The following is a 21845-nucleotide window of genomic DNA, read 5'->3' on the forward strand; positions in this document are numbered from 1 at the left end:
AACAGGGGCCTTGTGGAGGGATGGGAAGATTGGAAGGGATAGGCAAGGAAGAGGGAAGGAAGCGGCCGTGGCCTTAAGTTAGGTACCATCCCGGCATTCGCCTGGAGGAGAAGTGGGAAACCACGGAAAACCACTTCCAGGATGGCTGAGGTGGTTATCGAACCCACCTCTACTCAGTTGACCTCCCGAGGCTGAGTGGACCCCGTTCCAGCCCTCGTACCACTTTTCAAATTTCGTGGCAGAGCCGGGAATCGAACCCGGGCCTCCGGGAGTGGCAGCTAATCACGCTAACCACTACACCACAGAGGCGGACACATATTTCTACACGGTGGAAAATCGCCAGAAAGGAAAAGAATAATTTAAATCTAAGAATAATATTTTGGGGACCAATTTTCGTATTAACACTAAAACTGTTTAGAAGTGTTTTTTCCAACCTGAAATATTCTATTACAAATTAAATTAATTTTTATCTTTGAAAAAGTGTGCTTCTTATTAATATTTTCCTAACTGCACGAAAAATCACTGAAAATAACACGGAGTTTTACCAAATAATAGATCGGAAAAAGTATTTACCGTAGGAGAGTCAATTTTGGACAGACTTTTAAAATATCCTTGTCATGCAGAAGACTATGAATATCATCCGATAAAATGTTGCAATTTGAAATAAACATGCTATGTACTCTATAGCCTCCGTGGCTCAGGGGGGTAGCGCGCCGGCCTCTCACCGCTGAGTTCCGTGGTTCAAATCCTGGTCACTCCATGTGAGATTTGTGCTGGATAAAGCGGAGGTGGGACAGGTTTTTCTCCGGGTACTCCGTTTTTTCCTGTCATTTTTCATTCCAGAGAGTATCATTTCATTTCATCTGCCAGTCATTAATCATTGCCCCAGAGGAGTGCGACAGGTTTCGGCAACCGGCACAATTCCTATCCTCACTGCTAGATGGGGGCTTCATTCATTCCATTCCTGATCCGACCGAATGCCTGGAAACAAGCTGCAGATTATTAGGTACATTATTTAACGGTTGTGGATAAATAGCTCCCAACCGTTCGATTTCCTGGCACGATGTTCAACTGGCGGCACTGTGAGGTCACTGTCCTAACAGCAGCGTTTTTGTGTTTCAGGCGAGAAACAAGGAACAGGAAGCTGAGGTCCTACAGTGGATTGAGGATGTCCTGGGAGAGAAACTGCCCTCACAGCAGTACGAGGATGTGCTGAGGGACGGAGTCATTCTGTGTAAACTGATCAACAAGATAGCGGGGCCTGACTCCGTCAAGAAGATCCAGACCAAGGGTACAAACTTCCAGCTCATGGAGAACATTCAGAGGTGAGTCCTGCCCTGCGAAGGTACCGACTTCAGTTCTTGATAGACACAGAGAGCAAATTCCAGCACTGTGTTGCTGAGGTGATAGTACATGACTGTAAGTACCTAGATGTTAATCTAAGGGATGATCTTCATTGGCGTAATCACGTAATCGGGATCTCTTCATATGGTAATGGATTTATTTAGGAGTTTTAGTAAGTATGTAAAAGAAGAGGGCATAAGACCACAAATGGAGTGTGATTTCAGTGTAAGGAACCCTCACCAGGATTACTTGATTCGAAAACTGAAAAAGAAAATCAGCTCGATATGTTATGGGTGATTTCCAACAAAATAGTAGCGTTACGGAAATGTTGCAAGGTTTGGACAGGGAAGACTGGAGAAAGGAGACGAGGTAAGTGGTATGTTCCGAGCTGTCAGTGGAGAGATGGCGTGGAATGATATAAGTAGACGAATAAGCTTGTATGGTGTTTTTAACAGTAGGAAATATCCCATTATGAAGATAAATTTTGAATTCAAGTCGATAAATTGTGGCAAATATCCATTTATAGGAAAAAGAGTTATGGATTAGAATGATTTATACGAAGGGAGAAATATGATAAATTTCCATGTTCTTTAAAAAGACAAGGTAAAAAACTGATAGGGAATATGCCATCTGGTCGACTGGCCTAAATACATATCATTGGTGATTGATTGATTGATTGATTGATTGATCGATTGATTGATTGATTGATTGATTGATTGATTGATTGATTGATTGATTGATTGATTGATTGATTGATTGATTGATTGACTGATTGATTGAGACCCTCCGTGACTCAGGTGGCAGCGGGCCGGCTTCTTACCACTGGGTTCCCTGGTTCAAATCCCGGTCACTCCATGTGAGGTTTGTGCTGGACAAAGCGGAGGTGATACAGGTTTTTCTCCGTGTACTCCGGTTTTCCCTATCATATTTCATTCCAGAAATACTCTCAAATATAATTTTATTTCATCTGTCATTCATTAATCATTGCCCCAGGGGAGTGCGACAGGCTTCGGCAGCCGGCACAATTCCTATCCTCTCTGCTAGATGGCGGCTTCATTCATTCCATTCCTGACCCGGTCGAATGACTGGAAACAGGTTGAGGATTTTCATCTTAATTTCATTGATTGATTGATTGATTGATTGATTGATTGATATAGACAGGACACTCGGCGTTCAAGGTGATCCCACTTAGAATAATATTCATCCAATCAGAATTTTATTTGTATTTCCCTTTCAGATATGTTAGGATCAGTGAAACGTGTTTGGTTCACCTGGAATGACGTGAGTTCGATTGTTTGTCATAATTAGTGGTATAAGGCTAAAGTTTTCCTGGCGTTAATATCTATGTTGCACTTTATTTATGACGTTTCCTTTATCCTCCGAAGTTATGGTTTCCAATAAAGAGGTACTTAAGTGATTGTAGCTGACATCTGTGCTTACTAGTTAGTAAATTGATGACCCTGAAGGACTATGAGGATGATGTTCTACTACATTTTCGCAGGTTCCAGGCGGCAATCCGCAAGTACGGTGTTCCAGACGAGGAGATCTTCCAGACCGCTGACTTGTTCGAAAGGAGGAACATCCCCCAGGTCACACTGTGCCTCTACGCTCTCGGCAGAATTGTGAGTATACCTTAAACTCCATTACAACACTTAATTCTCTTCATAAGTTACATTCATTTCAGGATTTTAAGAAAGGTGGATGGACGTTTTACTGCGTTGTCTATTGCAAAATTAATTTTGTTGAACTCTAGGATCGGAATTTACGGGTAGTGAAAGCTGATACCAATCGTGGGATATTGTCTGTTAAGTCTTCAGCTCAGACGGTAGTTATATCCTCAAAATAGCATTACCGAAGATTATGCCACTATAGGAAAGCTGCAAAGATTGATGGTTTCCCCGTAATAAGGCGTACGTGATTAAGTAACATATGCCATCTGGCTTTCGCTGCTTAGCTTACAATGAATTTCGCATAGATATGTGTGGTACAAAAGTTATAACCTCTACTATTTATACATCCCTCCCAGCATAATGTAGAGCATGCAATAGGATATGTGATAAACTTTTACATTCTATCCTATTACTCTATGTAATTCCTAGCTATTTATGGATCGATTATCGATGTTTTAATGCGGCGTTAACCCATTGTAATAATAACAATGATAATAATAATAATAATAATAATAATAATAATAATTTTTTTTTGCTAGTTGCTTTACGTCGCACCGACACATATAGGTTTTATGGCGACGATGGGACAGGGAAGGGCTAGGAGTGGGAAGGAAGCGGCCGTGGCCTTAATGAAGGTACAGCCCCAGCATTTGCCTGGTGTGAAAATGGGAAACCACGGAAAACCATTTTCAGGATGGCCGACAGTTGGGTTCGAACCTACTATCTCCAGAATACTGGATACTGGCCGCACTTAAGCGACTGCAGCTATCGAGCTCGGTAATAATAATAATAATAATAATAATAATAATAATAATAATAATAATAATAATAATAATAATAATAATAATAATAACCCTTTTGGGTTAAAGATCATCCTTTTCTATAAACTATAGAAGGTATATGGCCAATTTATTATTTTTAATAACTATCCAGTAGAGTTGACGTAAAAGCCGAAGTATCATAGGGTCTTCTTTCTGGGCATGTTCTTTTTAACATTTCGCGTAAACTTCAGTTAGGTACTGTACACCGAACCAGTTATCGAATTTCGAGTTTGGGTTGTCACACAAAAGTTACTGTTCAAATTTCGACCACTTGGAGTGGGAGGCAATGGGTCTGGTTCGATTCTGTCCGGATTCGTTCATTTCTGAATCTCTCCTGATCGTTTGGCTTGTTGTCTTACGAAACTAACTGAATAATAGAAGTGGAAAGCTTTGAACTAAAGGAATAAGTACAGGCTCCCTCATTGGACTGCTGTGAGTAGCAACTTATGTCTGTAGCATTTATTACGGTACAGCTTCAGCATTTGCCTAGTGTGAAATTGAGAAAGCGCTGAAAACCAACCTTAGGGCCACTGAAAGTAGGATTCGAACCTACCATGTCCTGAATGCTAACTTACAGCTACGCGGTCAAATATCTCGATAATAATAATAATAATAATAATAATAATAATAATAATAATAATAATAATAATAAAAATCCACAGCCTGTTTCCAGTCAATCGACCGGATCAGGAATGGAATGAATGAATCCCCATCTAGCGGCGTGGATAGAACTTGTGCCGGCTGCCAAAGCCTGTCGCACTCCTCTGGGGCAATGATTAAAGAATGACAGATGGAATGATATTGGAGAGTGTTGCAGGAATGAAATATGGCAGGGAAAACCGGAGTACCCGGAGAAAAACCTGTCCCGTCTCCGCTTTGTGCAGCACAAATCTCACATGGAGTGGCCGAGATTTGAACCACGGAACCCAACTGCCGCCTAAGCCACGGAGGATCAATAATAATAATAATAATAATAATAATAATAATAATAATAATCATCATCATCATCATCATCATCATCATACGATGGTTCATGGTGTGGGTTACTGTAGTCACGCCCTAGTTCGTGAACCATGGGCAACGGCTGAATGGCCTAGTAAGTGGTCCTGAGAGTCGGGATACCAGTTGCTATGGAATAGGAGTGGGCGTCTCGGACATATTCTGAGTCATGGCCCTCCTTGTGCTCAGGCGGCTAGGACTATACAATTCACCCGTTAGAGGAGACATCCTCACTTGGACTATGTGCAAATACGGTAGCATCCTGCTTCATTAATTTACCGAGCTCAGAACATTTTAAGCAAGCCTCGGACCTATGCAAGTGACGGAGTCCCACTCCCATTTGACAGGCGAGGGACTCCTTGGAAACAACTTGGCGAACGAAATGGAATTCGATGGGGAGCTATCAATATTAATGGGGCTTATGGAAGAAAGAAAGTAGAGCTGGCTGAGTAAGCAAAGAGGATGCATTAGGATGTGCTAGGAGTAAGTGATATTCGGGTAAGGGGAGATAGCGAGGAAGAGATAGGAGATTATAAAGTGTACTTGACGGGTGTTAGAAGGGGAAGGGCAGAGTCCGGGGTAGGGCTCTTTATCAGGAATACCATTGCACGCAACATAGTTTCTGTTAGGCACGCAAATGAGCGAATGATGTGGGTAGATTTGTCAGTTGGAGGAATTAGGACTAGAATTGTGTCCGTGTATTCACCATGTGAGGGTGCAGATGAGGAAGAAGTTGACAAGTTTTATGAAGCATTGAGTAACATCGTGGTCAGGGTCAACCGCAAGGCTAGAATAGTGCTAATGGGCGATTTCAATGCGAGAGGTGGGAATAGAACTGAAGGATAAAAAAGGGTGATTGGTAAATGTGGGGAAGATATGGAAGCTAATGGGAATGGGAAGCGTTTGCTGGACTTCTGTGCTAGTATGGGTTTAGCTGTTACGAATACATTCTTCAAGCATAAGGCTTTTCACCGCTACACATGGGAGGCTAGGGGTACCAGATCCACAATAGACTAGATCTTAACCGACTTCCAAGTCAGTAAATCTGTTAGGAATGAACGAGTTTTCCGGGGAATTTTCGATGATACAGACCACTATCTGATCTGTAGTGAACTAAATAAGTAGGGTAGAGAAAGTGAAATATGTCTGCAAACGAATAAGGGTAGAAAATCTCCAGGACGAGGAAATTAGACAGAAGTACATGGATATGATTAGCGAGAAGTTTCGAACAGTAGACAGTAAGTAGGTTCAGGATATAGAAAGTGAATGGGTGGTATACAGGGTTGCTGTAGTAGAAACAGCAAGGGAATGCCTAGGAACAACTGTGGGTAAAGATGGGAAAAGGCGAACATCTTAGTGGAATGATGAAGTGAGAGCAGCTTGTAAACGTAAAAAGAAGGCGTATCAGAAATGGCTCCAAACAAGGGCCGAGGCAGACAGGGATTTGTACGTAGATGAAAGAAACAGAGCGAATCAAATAGTTGTTGAATCCAAAAAGAAGTCGTGGGTAGATTTTGGTAATAACCTGGAATGGCTAGGTCAAGCAGTAGGGAAACCTTTTTGGACAGTAATAAATAATCTTAGGAAGGGAGGGAAAAAGGAAATGAACAGTGTTTTGAGTAATTCATGTGAACTCATAATAGATCCTAGAGAATCACTGGAGAGGTGGAGGGAATATTTTGAACATCTTCTCAATGTAAAAGGAAATCATCCTGGTCGTGTTGCGAACAGCCAGGCGCATGGGGAGGAGGAAAATGATGTTGGTGTAATTACGCTTGAAGAAGTGGAAAGGATGGTAAATAAACTACATTGTCATAAACCAGCAGTAATAGATGAAATTAGACCTGAAATGTTGAGGTATAGTGGGAAAGCAGGGCTGAAATGGCTTCATAGAGTAGTAAGATTAGCATGGAGTGTTGGTAAGGTACCTTCAGATTGGACAAAAGCATTAATTGCACCTATCTATAAGCAAGGGAACAGGAAAGATTGCAACAACTATCTATGTATCTCATTGATTATTATACCAGGCAGAGTATTCACTGGCATCTTGGAAGGGAGGGTGAGATCAGTCGTTGAGAGGAAGTTGGATGAAAACCAGTGTGGTTTCAGACTACAGAGAGGCTGTCAGGATTAGATTTTCTGTATGCGTCAGGTAATTGAAAAATTCTACGAGAGGAATAGGCAGTTGTGTTTATGTTTCGTAGATCTAGAGAAAGCATATGACAGGGTACAGAGGGAAAAGGTGTTCGCCATACTGGGGGACTATGAAATTAAAGGTAGATTATTAAAATCAATCAAAGGCATTTATGTTGACAATTGGGCTTCAGTGAGAATTGATGGTGGAATGAGTTCTTGGTTCTGGGTACTTACAGGGGTTAGACAAGGGTGTAATCTTTCGCCTTTGCTGTTCGTAGTTTACATGGATCATCTGCTGAAAGGTATAAATTGGCAGGGAGGGATTCAGTTAGGTGGAAATGTAGGAAGCAGTCTGGCCTATGCTGACGACTTGGTCTTAATGGCAGATTGTGCCGAAAGCCTGCAGTCTAATATCTTGTAACTTGAAAATAGGTGCAATGAGTATGGTATGGAAATTAGCATCTCGAAGACTAAATTGATGTCATTGGGTAAGAAATTCAACAGAATTGAATGTCAAATTGGTGAAACAAAGCAAGAACAGGTCGATAATTTCAAGTATTTAGGTTGTGTGTTCTCCCAGGGTGGTAATATAGTAAGTGAGATTGAATCAAGGTGTCGTAACGCTAATGCAGTGAGCTCGCAGTTGCGATCAACAGTATTCTGTAAGAAGGAAGTCAGCTCCCGGACGAAACTATCTTTACATCGGTCTGTTTTCAGACCAACTTTGCCTTACGGGAGCAAAAGCTGGGTGGACTCAGGATATCTTATTCATAAGTTAGAAGTAACAGACATGAAAGTAGCAAGAATGATTACTGGTATAAACAGGTGGGAGCAATGGCAGGAGGGTACTCGGAATGAGGAGATAAAGGCTAATTTAGGAATGAACTCGATGGATGAAGCTTCTACGCATAAACCGGCTTCGGTGGTGGGGTCATGTGAGGCGAATGGAGGAGGATGGGTTATCTAGTAGAATAATGGACTCTATTATGGAGGGTAAGAGAAGTAGAGGTAGACACAGACGACGATGGTTAGACTCAGTTTCTAACGATTTAAATATAAGAGGTATAGAACTAAATGAGGCCACAACACTAGTTGCAAATCAAGGATTGTGTCGGCGTTTAGTAAATTCACAGAGGCTTGCAGACTGAACGCTGAAAGGCATAGCAGTCTATAATGATAATGTATGCATGTATAATAATAATAATAATAATAATAATAATAATAATAATAATAATAATAATAATAATAATAATAATTTTTTACAATTTGCTTTACATCGCACTGACACAAATAGGTCTTATGGCGACCATGTGATACTAAAGGGCTAAGAGTGGGAAGGAAGCAGCCGTGGCCTTAATTAAGGTACAGCTCCAGCATTCTTCTGGTGTGAAAATGGGAATCCATGGAAAACCATTTTCAGGGCTGCCAACAGTGGGGTTCAAATCCATGAAGCAAGCTGACAGCTACGTGATCTAAGCCGCGCAACCACTTGCTTGGTTATGACAACAATACTTATCTTCCAAATAGATAAATTCAGGTATCTGGGCAAAATTATTCAATAAAAAATCAAAGTCATCTCCGTACAGGCCGTGAAGGCCTCTGGAGGGGTGGAAGGTAAAGGCTTTCATTATCCTTAACCTAGGCGCTAGGTCGGGTAGAATGGTTAGGTGTATGCCCGGACACCTTTGCCTCCAGGAATGAACTTGGTACTCATTTTTGGTGTAGGCTGAGGAACATTTGCACCTCAGGAAGTGGAAATCTTGTTTCTAAAATTTTACGACTTCCTGACGGGGAATCGAACCCACGTCCTTCCGGGTGAACCGAGCACGCCTTTACCGCCTCGGCCAGGCAGCCCCCAAATTATTCAACCAACAGGGCTAAATCAAGAAGCAAACAAAGATAAAAATCGGTAAACTGCAAAGAGCTTAGAAAATCACCTGGAACAGTACTCTTCTCTTTCTTACCCACCATCAGCACATCCGGGATTCAAGGCGAAGGCGGGTTGATTCATGTATCACGACTAACGGGGGCACTTTAAACATTTTATGTAAGAGAGATTTTCTTCTTCTACGTCTGAGGAATGTGTCCTGGAAGTTTGGCGGCACATTATTGTTACTCTCTGTATCAGGGCCTCTCAAACGCCCACAATCTCACGCGTACACATCGAGGCGCAAGAGCTCCATGCACCGTGCATCGGTCCCGCTCGGTTCGCCCCGGACCAACGCTTCGTTTCTGGGCTACTCGTCTAAGATCGGCTCAACTCGGCTCCACTTGGCTCGGATGTAGAGCGCTACGGAGCAAGCGAGACAGGCGTGGGGAAAGAGAGAGACGCGCTATTGCTCCAAATCGAGGAGTGGGGGTCTGCACTCTGGTCGACCAAGCGAAGTCGTCTTTTGCACCGTGCACAGTGCATGCACTCTGAGAGGCCCTGCTCTGTATACACATAAGAGAACTTACTATGCCATTCATTGAATCACCCTTGTCATTCTAACACGTCTACGGTAAGATGTAGTGATACAGTTGCGCTGTATCTTCTGGTATGGAGTCCGGCTCCATGGCTAAATGGTTATCGTGCTGGCCTTTGGGCACAGAGGCCCGGATTCGAGTCCCGGCAGGGTCAGGAATTTTAACCATCATTGGTTAATTCCGCTGACACGAAGTCTAGGTGTATGTGTCGTCTTCATCATCATTTCGTCCTCATCACGACGCGCAGCTCACCTATGGGCGTCAAATCAAAAGACGTGCACCTGGCGAGCCGAACATGTTGTCGGACACTCCCGGCACTAAAAGCCATACGCCAATTAATTTACTTCTGGTATGGGGTAGATCGGGTTTGTTGCCTTCATTAACATGTTTTAGTCACATCCTTGGCTTTGACAATATGAACGTGACTGAGGTATGAGTAATGTTCGTCAGCAATGTAGAGAGTCTCTGTGAAAATGTCGTCCATACGGTCGTTTCGTGTATACATTGAATGGCCAAAAGTCACGGGAAGGGTTGTCCCATTAGAAAATATACCGTGTACGACCTCTGAGCATTGCGGCTAGCTGCGGCGTAGCTGAGCAGTCTGTCACAGACACCAGTGTTATGAAGATGGCAACACTTCACGAGTTAACCGACTTTTTAATGTGGGATGATCATCGGCGCACAGCGCATGGGTCATAGTATTGCAGACATTACACGCCAATTCGGGTTTCCGAGGTCAACAGTGTCGAGGGTGGATCTTCAATATCGCAGAGGGAATGTGACCACCCACGTAAACCGCTGCACGGGAAGACAACAGGTGTTTAACGAACGGACATCACGTCACCTCCGCGGAACAATACCGGGCGCTCGACAGACTACTGTGAGTCAGATTACCGCTCAGTTGAATGATGGGAGTCAGGAACCCATTTCTACCAGGACTATAAGGAGGCAACTGCACCGCATAGGCTCACCAGCCGACGACGAACTCGTGTCCCTTTCTCGACACAGAGCTTAACGACGTGTATGGGCCCGCGAACATCGGCAATGGACCATGGAACAGTGGCGGCGTGTGGTATGGTGCGATGAATCCCTGTTCCAGTTGTATCGAGCTGATGGGCGCGTGGGAGTGTGGCGTATGCCCGGTGAAGCTGTGAATTCTGAGTGTCAACAAGGTTGTGTCCAGGCGGGAGGTGGCTCACTTCTGGTCTGGGCGCCGTTCCCATGATCGTAAATAGGCCCCATTGTCCGATGTGGACATTCTTTCAGACCAACTGTATCCCCTTCTGGCTCTAGAGTACCCTGATGAAGTTGCCATGTTTCAATAGGACAATGCACCATGTCACCGCTCTGCGGTGGCACGCACGTGGATGGAAGAGCACTCCAGTGAAGTTACGACAATAGATTGGCCCTCCAGATCCCCTGATCTTAATCCAATCGAGCATTTATGGGATGCTGTCGATGCTGGTGTACGCTCCATGAACCCCACACTAACTGCATAAGACCAATTGTGGCTAGCAGTCAAAATGCGTGGGTCCAGATCCCTCCAGAAAGATTCCAACACTTGTAGAGTCGATGCCACTCGTACTGTTGCCGTTTCGAGGGCTCGCGGAGGAGCAACTCGTTATTAACACCACATTCAGTGTCTTCCCATGAGTTTTTTTTTGCTAGGGGCTTTACGTCGCACCGACACAGATAGGTCTTATGGCGACGATGGGATAGGAAAGGCCTAGGAGTTGGAAGGAAGCGGCCGTGGCCTTAATTAAGGTACAGCCCCAGCATTTTCCTGGTGTGAAAATGGGAAACCACGGAAAACCGTCTTCAGGGCTGCCGATAGTATGATTCGAACCTACTATCTCCCGGATGCTCCCATGAGTTTTGGCCACTCAGTGTACATTTTCGGGGTGTTGGAGACTGATGTGTAACACCTCTTTATGGCTAGATGAGAGAAATAACAGGAAACTATTTCACTCAGCACGCCTCTTCAGTGATGCCTAAGCCATTTAAATCAGCTGATGGTCGATCATTTGAAGATCCAAATAACCTTCGGGATGAGGACTTAATATATCGTCGTTGCGCCTGCGAAAGCTGCTTAATTAAGGTGCAGCCCCAGCATTTACCTGGTGTGAAAATGGGAACGCACCGAAAACCATCTTCAGGGCTGCTGGCAGTAGGATTCGAACCCCTATCCCCCGAATGCAAGCTGACAGCTAAGTGCCTCATTAATTGTTGCTGCGACCATTCTTATGATTAATATTTTAAAAAAACACTATAAAATCTTATATAAAGAAATACCAATATAACATGGCTAAAGTCAGCAGATATTGAACGTATTAAAATACATGGGTCCGCCTCTGTGGTGTAGTGGTTAGTGTGATTAGCTGCCACCCCCGGAGGCTCGGGTTCGATTCCCGGCTCTGCCACGAAATTTGAAAAGTGGTACGAGGGCTGGAACGGGGTCCACTCAGCCTCGGGAGGTCAACTGAGTACAGATGGGTTCGATTCCCACCTCAGCCATCCTGGAAGTGGTTTTCCGTGGTTTCCCACTTCTCCTCCAGGCGAATGCCGGGATGGTATCTAACTTAAGGCCACGGCCGCTTCCTTCCCTCTTCCTTGCCTATCCCTTCCAATCTTCCCATCCCTCCACAAGGCCCCTGTTCAGCATAGCAAGTGAGGCCGCCTGGGCGAGGTACTGGTCATACTCCCCAGTTGTATCCCCCGACCAAGAGTCTGAAGCTCCAGGACACTGCCCTTGAGGCGGTAGAGGTGGGATCCCTCGCTGAGTCCGAGGGAAAAACCGAACCTGGAGGGTAAGCAGATGATGATGATGATGATTAAAATACATGGTAGTAATTTCTTGACGTTATTAAAATCTTAAGAGTCCAGCTACTCGTATTAATGAGATCCAACTATTTTTTTCTTCCGAATAGTTCAAGCCTGTAGTCAGCCCGACTGTGTTTCATACCACACTTGTATGTGCCCCTTCTAACCAGCGTACATTCGCAGAGTGACTTCGTGTGTGATGAAATTAGCCCAATATTAGAACAGTACGGATCCAGAAAGTCCTGTTGTGATGTAAAATAACGTGAATGAACCAGGTACTGTGGTGTATTGTTACTTATTATTTAGCGGAGGCAGCAAGTTTCAAGTCCCACCAAACCCGCAATGAATGGAAGGAGGTCAAAAAAGGTCAAAGTTGTTAATCTGCTGTTAAGTCAATCAGAAGAGAAAAGTGGGTGAGGTTCGATTCGTCGAAGAATGGAAGTGTCGCTAAAAGAAAGGAAAGGATTTGAAAATGAAAGGTGCCCTTAGTTCCGCAAGCCTAATGACTTAGAGGAGTAAAAGAAAAAAGATGAAAGTGAATAGCCTGGAACACTACATAGGAGCAATGTAAGACTCATCTACTAGCCCGGAGTCGTCAATTCACAATATTAATTTGAAAAATCCTGGGGATCCCCTTTTAGGATAGGCAGGGGATACCGCGAGTGTATTGTACCTCCTGCAGCTGCAGGGGGATACAATCTCCTAGCAACAGCTTTTTCGGAAAGTCTTACTCATTGCGTTGTAATTGATTGTACTAGGGAAACAAGGCGTTAGAGTCTATCAAATGAACCAAAATAATAGAGTTCGAAAAATTCGGCTCCATGGCTAAATGGTTAGCGCGCTGGCCTTTAGCCACAGGGGTCCCGGGTTCCATTCCCTGCAGGGTAGGGAATTTTAACCATCATTGGTTAATTTCTCTGGCATGGGAGCTAGGTGTATGTGTCGTCTTCATCATCATTTCATTCTCATTACGACGCGCAGGTCGCCTACGGACGTCAAATCAAAAGATCTGCAGCTGGCGAGCATAAAATGTCCTCGGACACTCCCGGCACTAAAAGCCATCCGCCATTTCATTTCATTCGAAAAATTTCGTTTCCTTCCTTGTACTTGGCTCCTTTGAAAATTGAAATATTTCTTGTATTTACTATTGGTTATTTCAAATTGCCTACTGAAATCGCTAAACTTTCTCTTCCTAAATCTAGCGCAATGATGCGATTTTGAACATTTCCAACAACTTCAGAAGATACATGGCGGACTTTCCTTTGCCATCGTTTATTTAAACGTCGCGCCAGATCAGGAAATTTTGGCGATGATAGGTTAGGAAAAGTCAAGGACTGGAAGGACGAGACTAGGTCATAAGAAATAAGAAGTCGAATACATGGCTCAAACTCCCCGGCCCTTGGCTCACTTATGACCTGGTTTAAGTTACCTTTCGAACTACTCCAAATTGACACCCTACCTCAATATTTTAAATTAAAATTTGACCCTGAAAAGGACTGTTTTTTCGGCTTCATGGCCACCCCTCACTCTCACTCATTTACTCTAAATTAATTTTCCAAATTACGTAGAGAAGAGGGAGTTTCAGCTCTGGGTAGAGGAAAGTACCGCCTCTAAGTCAAATAGTTTTCTCCCCCGCTAGTGCAGTAAACTAGAGAATTTTCGACTCATCGTGTAGCCCTAGGAAACAGATGAGTAAGAGGGCATAGTTTTCGCCCTGGAACTCTCCATTTAGTCGCCCCCAACAAAAAAATAAGTTTTAATTAAAGACTAGGCCTGGTATTTACCTGTTGTAAAACTGAGAAAGGACTGGAAAACATCCCCAGGACTGTGAATTCAAAGATGGCGGGGTTGACGACGCATTGAATTGTGTATACCAGTAATATTTATAAAGAAACTTGTTGATAAATAGGGCTGGAAGGAGGGGCATTACAAGTGCCATTGTAGGGTATTGCCATATTCCTGCATTCCTATCTCCTTTCCTTCGCTTCCGGCTCACTTGTTCGTTCGTTCAGACCGCTGTGTTCAATTGTGAATTACTCAGAAGTGAGATCTTTGGCAACTCCAAGCAACACGAGCCGGCCAGCAGGCTTATCTCTATGGCAACCGCAGTTGAACCGCTCGCGTTCCCATGGCAACCATACCCCTTACTCCCTTCTCCCCACCTAGGCAGGCAGTCAACATACCTCCATATAAGAACTGTCAGAACGCATCTTTCAATATTACGACTATAGAGTAATATGATCCCACTTCCGAGGAAAACATCAAAATTTAAAATCTCACTAAGGTGCTTCAAAAAAAAAAAGGTAACAGGCGTTCTTACGGAGGAACTTTGTTTTGCAGACAGATATAAGGATATAAAATTGTAGGGCACTCATACGCATTACTATTCAACATAGTCACCATTCTTGTTCCAGCACTTTTCTAGTGGTACAGTAAGGTATCAATACCGACATGGAAGAAAACTGCGTCCAATGTCTGAAGCTACGTCATGACGGCGTGCTGAACGGTCGTACCGTCGTTGCATCGCTTACCACCCAGGTGCTTCTTCAACGGTCAGAAGGGAAGGCAATCACTGGGTGCCAGGTCAGGGTTGTAAGGAGTATGGTCCAGGGGAGTGACAGTGAATGCTACCAGTTACTGTGACACACTGGAGCGTTTCCTAGTAGCAGTCCGCAGAACACGGCCTGGACTTATCTTCAGAGGCTGTCGTGTTGCTACACGGCAACGCCAGGCCACACGCAGCCAAGAGTACGCTTGAATTGTTACCGATCAAGTACTGCACCGTCCACCTTACAGTCCCGACATTGTACTCAGAGATTTCCATCTCTTCGGAATATTAAAGAAGCACCTAGGTGGTAAGCAAATCAATGGAGATACATATTTACCCACTCGTAGAATACGATGTAATTAAAGTTCTTTTTCATTTACATGGGCGTATTCGAAAATGCACCCAGCGAAAATTGTTCTGGTAGACTACATATCAATATATGACAGGGAGGCGTGACCAATCTTAAGGGGAATAATGGATAGGAAGAGCATTGTCACATTCTTGGTTTCGGCACAGCAGTGACATGTGAAAATAAATAATTTCGTTTCCTACGCATAAACTAATGAAATGAACATAATCAAAACGTATTTACTTAGAACAAGGCGTTGGCATATATAATAACTTATTCTGTTTCCTCACCATAATCTAATACATTAGGCACAATAAAACTGTTAAATGTTTAAATCTGTTTACATACACGCCCCTTCACTAGTTGCAACTGAGAGCCGTGCAAGCAGCTGCTAGGCTGTACCATACTTTGCTCCTTTACCAACCTGATCTGGAGCACTACTCATTGAGCCGAATCGTGCCCGCTTTTGCTGTACGGTATATCCTAGAGTCTTGTAGAAACTGTTTTTAAATTCGTGAAATATCTCGAAAACGCTGTGTCCTACAGCAAAATTGACAATTTTAGACCCTCCTTGGGTGTACACGCCATCTGCTCTCACCACCTAGTTCACTATGGCTTAAGTCGAAAATGTATAGGACCAATCTGGGTCAAATTGCCACATTTGGGGCCTAAATGGAAAATACAGTGCGTCTTAGAGAAAAATGGGCAATTTTCGAACTTCCTTAAGCGGCAGCAGCCAGCGAACATGATATAATATTGCTGTATTAGGCTGAACATTTTATGGCTAACCGAACTTATCCCTGAGAATACCGTAGCTTGAAAATCAACACTGTGTAGCTAACAGAATACAGCCAAATGGGGGTGGAAGTAACAAGAACAAATATAGAGGCCAGTCAAATGAAAACAGATCACCTACCAATAAATATAGTAGAATATTTCATACCTCAAAAGTAGTCAGCATTACTGTTAAGACAGTCAATCTCATTCTTGTAAAAGCTGGCGGGCTGTCTATGGAGTCACGCACGTTGCCATCCGATGCAAACCGATGTCCACGAAACTTTTTCTTCATCTCGAGAATGGGGACGTAGGGCCATGAAGAATGTTGCAGAAATTGAGGCGCGCCAAAAGGTCAAAACGTCCGTGCAAACTATCGAACGGCGTTTTCCTTCTTGACAACGCCCATTCCCCAGATTGCCAAACCCGTGAGGAATATGCTTAAGAGATTTGGGTGGGAAACTCTTCAACAACCTCCCTAGAAACCAGATCCTTCCCCATGCGATTTTCGCATCACTGGGGAGTAAAGCCTTTGCCCAAATATACCGGCAAATGAGAGCTGGGGTACAACAGCCACTTGAATGCTCTATATTTTTTCTGCCCGCGCTGCACATTCTACAGAGGTTCTTTGATAGAGCTTGTAGATGATGTATTTTCGGTATTTCTTTGTGGCTATCACCTAGTTTTGAATGGTCACCATGCTTCTGTTCCTCCAAAAATGTTACCCTGTTGCAACCACTTACATCGTGCGTGGAAGTCAATATCTGGCTGGTTCAAAGGAGGCCGGATATCTGCCATGGAGCTGTTTACTTTTCCATCTTTGCTATTTTTTTCAGTGTCGTGGTCGATCTTCCCGTCTAGCGAAAGGTCTCGATCTGCCAGGGATGTGATGTGCACATCGACATTACACAGTACATCATGCGTCATTGCTTCTTTCATGGAAACACTTCCTTACTGCACGGATTTTTATTATTGTTATGATTATTATTATTGTTATTATTATTTCTCGTGATTTTTGACGAGTAAAAATCTTGATTTACAGACCCAGAAGCATCCTGAGTACACAGGTCCCCGCCTGGGACCCAAGATGGCGGAAGAGTGCAAGAGAACCTTCACTGAAGAGCAGTTGAGGGCATCCGAAGGTCAGCTCAACCTACAGATGGGCTACAACAAGGGCGCGTCGCAATCAGGGCACGGAGGCTTCGGAAACACTCGCCATATGTAAAGAGAACGCGGACGGAACAATCACAGCCTAACGTCATGCCTGAATTAGATCTAAGTTATCTCATCAATACTCGGAGATAGTTACGCTGTGTTTTGTGTGTATAAAACAAGGACTGAGTGGATGCATATTTATCACGATTACGAGTTATTTTAAAATGATCTTTTGTAGAAATAACGGGAGTGTTTAATCGCGATGAATATGCCACGTTGTTGGGTAACAATACTTTGCGCAACCTGCCAATAAATTACACTCCTAATCAAACCTATTGAGGAGTATTGTAGATTCGTACGTCTTGTTCATTAACATCTGAAATATGTAGATTATTATTGTTATTCTTAGAGTAAACAGCAAGATTTCGCCTCTTCAGCTAATATACAAATAATTGTTGAGAATGTAATAAACAGTACATTGCTCTGTTTTAGAATAGTTGCACTTTTAAAACAAATAACTATTTTTATATCAATGGAAGCTTTAGAATTTTTCTTTTGTAACTAATTTAGAAACTAGAAATACATTCTTCTCAGAGATAAATGTACACTTCATGTGTATTGTTTGTGGGTGGTAGTATGACGTGTCATTTGGGACGGTTCCCTCATAGAGATGGCAGTGAGATGCGCTTTACAGCAACACCAAAGAGCTTGGCAGCCTGACAAGATGAGTAAGTGACTGCTAGATAATATGAAATATGTTATGTAAATAGCTTGTACTGGCAAGACCTCTAATGATCTGTTGGGCAACAGCTCTGCAGGGACACCTCTTGGCACTAGACTTTAGTGTCTCTTTCTAAAAAGTTCCTTCTGGGTAGCTGTAAGGGTCTTTTTTTTATAATGGCAACTGTGTTATATCCTCCGGTACAACAGCGTGATTCCATTATTTCATGGTTGCGCCTGCGATAATATTTTTGGACGAATACTGACCCGCAGCACATACTTATTATGGTTAGAAAAATACTGACCCGCAGCACATATATTATGAAGAGCGAGAATTCCTGGACAATATTCATACAGTATTGAATCTTAGATGACAGAACCTGACCGGCTAAAGTTCTGAGGTAAAATATTTCAAATAGTGGTGTTTGCAGGTTCAACGACGATATGCGTTTGAAGGCCATTGAAATGTACTTCTCTGTGTTTGCAGAAAATTGGCGCTAACAGCAGGGGCAATCGAAATATACGTAAATAGAAATCATTGTTTTATTATGCACACAAATCTTGCACATCAGCAAGTCTTGTTGTAAACTTCACAACACTGCCTATGCAGAAATCTCCGTATTTGTGGATCATTCCTGTATAGTACAATGCCTGTCTTTTGTAAGCACTTTTCGATGAAAGTCAATGACACCTGTGTATGGGTTTTGGTCCAAGGGTTCTAGGGTTCGATTCCCGGCCGGTCGGAGATTTTAACCTTCATCTATTCTTCCTTTGGTTCGGGAGCTTAATGTTGTGCCACCTTAAACACTAGATTTAATCCTAGGCAGGGAGAGCCCCATCTTCACAGACACCAGGTAACAGACCTCCAACGGACCTCCTCGGAGGCTGCACGCCATCATAATACCTCTGTATGCATGGACACTGACGTTCACTCTGTGACGGTTTAAAAGTTATTCACTTGAAGGCCTCAAAAGTTCGATATGGCAAAGCACCAACACTTCTCTTAGCTACGTATGACACTGGTGTACATTTCTACCCTGGGAACTCTAATTTCACATCGTCGCAGCTGTGCCAAAACCGCGAATGTGACATTTTCTCCCTATCCATTATTCCCCTTAAGACTTGTCACGCCTCCCAGCCACGTATCGATATCCAGTTCATCAGAACAACTTTCGTTGCGTTCATTTTCTATACTGCAGTATAAAGGAAAATGAACCTTAAGTACAACACTCTAGGAGTGAGTAAATATTTCATGTAAATATACATTCCTACGGTACGGTACGGTTAGGTTCATTTTCCTTTATACATTAGCAGAGGAAAATTAACACAATGAAAATTGTTCTGCGGGACTGCATATCAGTATGCGGTTGGGAGACGTACGCGGTTTTGGCGCAGCAGCGACGACATATAGGCTGATGACACACGGAGCGGTTTTTGCCGAGTCGGCAGCCGCGTCGGCCGCCGCCTGTGATTGATACACAGAGCGGTTTTTGCCGACTGTGACGAAACCACTGCCTGCTCGAACTGCATCTAAAATGACTGCTTATAAGCAGTCATCGGGTGCGTATCGAGCAGGCAGTAGACAAAACACATTAGTGAGCGTGACGTTAGGTGAGGAAGCTAGCTAAAATTACCGAAAATAAAGATTGTTCTTATTCTTATTCCAAAAGTCTACTTACTCTATATGTCCTTTTACGTGTATATTATTGAATTTCAAAGATACTTCATGATATCTAATACAAGAATACCTACCAATGATGCAATCGCCGCGTAAATTCAGCCACGCCCGACTAGAGCGAAGCATCAAGTCGGCCGTAATTTAGCTGAATGTATTAAATCTATGGCGCTAGAGCGCGCACAAAGTCTTCAAAACGCTCGCTGCACCGCCAGCTACACGACAGGCCGAGTCGGCAAATCTGCCGCCTGACGGCGAGCACCGCTCTGTCTGTTTCATCCCATCTGATACAATAGAAACATGCGACTCGGTGAAAATCGCTCCGTGTGTCATCAGCCATAATCTCTGTTCAGTTTTACTTACATCCCTCTTGGAGCACAGCTGATAGTACGTTAACTTTTTCTAGCGTTGTTAACTTAATTATCAACTCACAAAGACGCCATCTATCGGTGACATACAGTAGAGAGTGATACAAGACTTACCGTGTTCCCACATGTTGAGAGGATATAACGCGGTTGTTATGGTTTACGAAACGACCTCCATCTTTAAAAAGATACCTTCTCCTGGGTGTTTCAATCTAAACCTTAGTTTAATTTGTGAAAATAAAAAAGTAATAAATAATCCTGGAGAAAGTGTAATCTGTACCAAGTAAGTCTAGGATTAAAGCCAAAAAAAGTTAGTGTCTCCTAAGAAAACACATATTCTAACAGGCGGTTTATTTTATCCTTTGGATCAAAACGATACTTAATGAATCATTTTGTCAGGAATTTGAGAAAGAATGTAACGAAATGCCAGACAAATGATTTCCTATATCTCAGGTCCTGTGTTAATAGCACGTAATCGGACAAATAATGTTCCTTATATTAAGTACGGTAGTAAGACATGTACCCCGGAGGCTATCATAGACAACCACTAGGCTCTGGCAAACGGTATTCAAGGATATGCTTTCACAAGGGTCGTAGAAATGGTTATGATACACACGCTGTTATCTATGGTGTGAAACTCCAGACCTATAAAATTTCACATGGAAACTTAGCTTAGCTCGGCTCAGGAATGCGTTTGGGTCATCTGGATGATGATGATGTCATTTCCGAAACTTCCTGACGCATTATTTCATTGCAGATGGAGCATGGGGAAGAAGTAGGTGCTTGATAAAACCAAAGAAAACCTCCTCGAACTATCCCTAATAATGTGCTGGACGTGAGAATAAAAAAAATCTGCTCCGGAAAAATATATGAAAGTCTGCTCTAAATCTTCAGGTTTGGATTGTCATATTTATCTGTAGAATACACCTAGCCAACTTCCTATGTGAAAACTAACAACGTTGAACGTTTTGGGTAGTTGGTATACGAAGAAAAGCAATGGCCCTGTTTTGTGCAGAATTTGTGACGGTAAACGTCTTGATATTGTTGAGAGCACGGTAAGCGGTTGGTTCTACCCAGCATGGTACAATGCTGAGACATGCAACTAATTTAAACTCACTTTATCATTAACGTTTGTAGTAGAGCTGAAGTATGTGTGACTTAACGTAATAACGTTGTTGCTGGTATGTACTTACTTTATGGAAGATTCTTTTCATGGCTGGATAATAAATGACAACATTTTTAACTGCCGTAGGAAATAGCTGAATTGAATTATGACTGGACAAATGCCATTTTATATATGTTATTTCTTACAAATGAACATTACGAGAATGTTCCAGAATAAAAGACTTGATGTTTGTGGAGATTTTTCTGTGCCCATAACTTAACAGCTAGTATCATTTGACAAGTCCCAGAAGTGGATTTTTTGTCGCTCTCCGTAATGAGAAATACGCCTTTCTCCTATTGAAAAGCCTTTTACTCCATTTTTACAGTGGGTGATGTAAGTGATATTTCTGAAAAGAAACTAGAACCATTTCTGATTACGGTTCATCATCATGAATGCTTTGATCCTTACCTTTAATATACGCCACTTTAAAGATTTTTCCATAAAGTTTTCGCATATTATTTTCAAATGTGCAATATATACATTTAGGGAAAACGATCGACAAGTAACTCGAGAGGTACAATGAAGGGTAGAAAACAAAAAAATTTGAGGATAGTAACAAAAACGTTGAATTTTGCTACAGCGCTCTAGATGGTGAGTTCTGTGAATAGAAAAATATCGGTTCACACCAAGTTCTCGAAGTAACGACTCTGTTACTTAGAGGAGTGCCACACTGATATGTGGAGTGCCTGTTCAAGAGTTGCCTTTTCTACTTCCGAAAAATAAATCGGTACTTATTCGACATGCATTACAGTAGTTGAGTATTATCGAGTGTCATGAGCAATCCAGACCAGAAAGGTGTAACTCTTTAAATGTTGTACCAAACCCGATCAGGGGTGTG

The 21845-nt window shown here is 42.9% G+C and overlaps 2 protein-coding genes across 2 annotated transcripts in view; one reads left to right on the forward strand and one right to left on the reverse strand.

The window, feature by feature from the left end:
* Window positions 1-17689, forward strand: part of LOC136878943 (muscle-specific protein 20) — a 45913-nt gene extending 28224 nt beyond the window's left edge. The window contains exons 2-4 of the mRNA XM_067152568.2: window positions 1123-1325; window positions 2846-2966; window positions 16970-17689. Of these exons, the coding sequence (XP_067008669.1) occupies window positions 1123-1325; window positions 2846-2966; window positions 16970-17152 (507 nt within the window). The 3' untranslated portion in view covers window positions 17153-17689. The remainder of the gene's footprint in view (window positions 1-1122; window positions 1326-2845; window positions 2967-16969) is intronic.
* Window positions 1-21845, reverse strand: part of LOC136878946 (muscle-specific protein 20) — a 238107-nt gene that overhangs the window by 196804 nt on the left and 19458 nt on the right. The window lies entirely within an intron of this gene.

This window comes from Anabrus simplex, chromosome 8 (assembly GCF_040414725.1).
Source record: "Anabrus simplex isolate iqAnaSimp1 chromosome 8, ASM4041472v1, whole genome shotgun sequence".
NCBI lineage: Eukaryota > Metazoa > Arthropoda > Insecta > Orthoptera > Tettigoniidae > Anabrus > Anabrus simplex.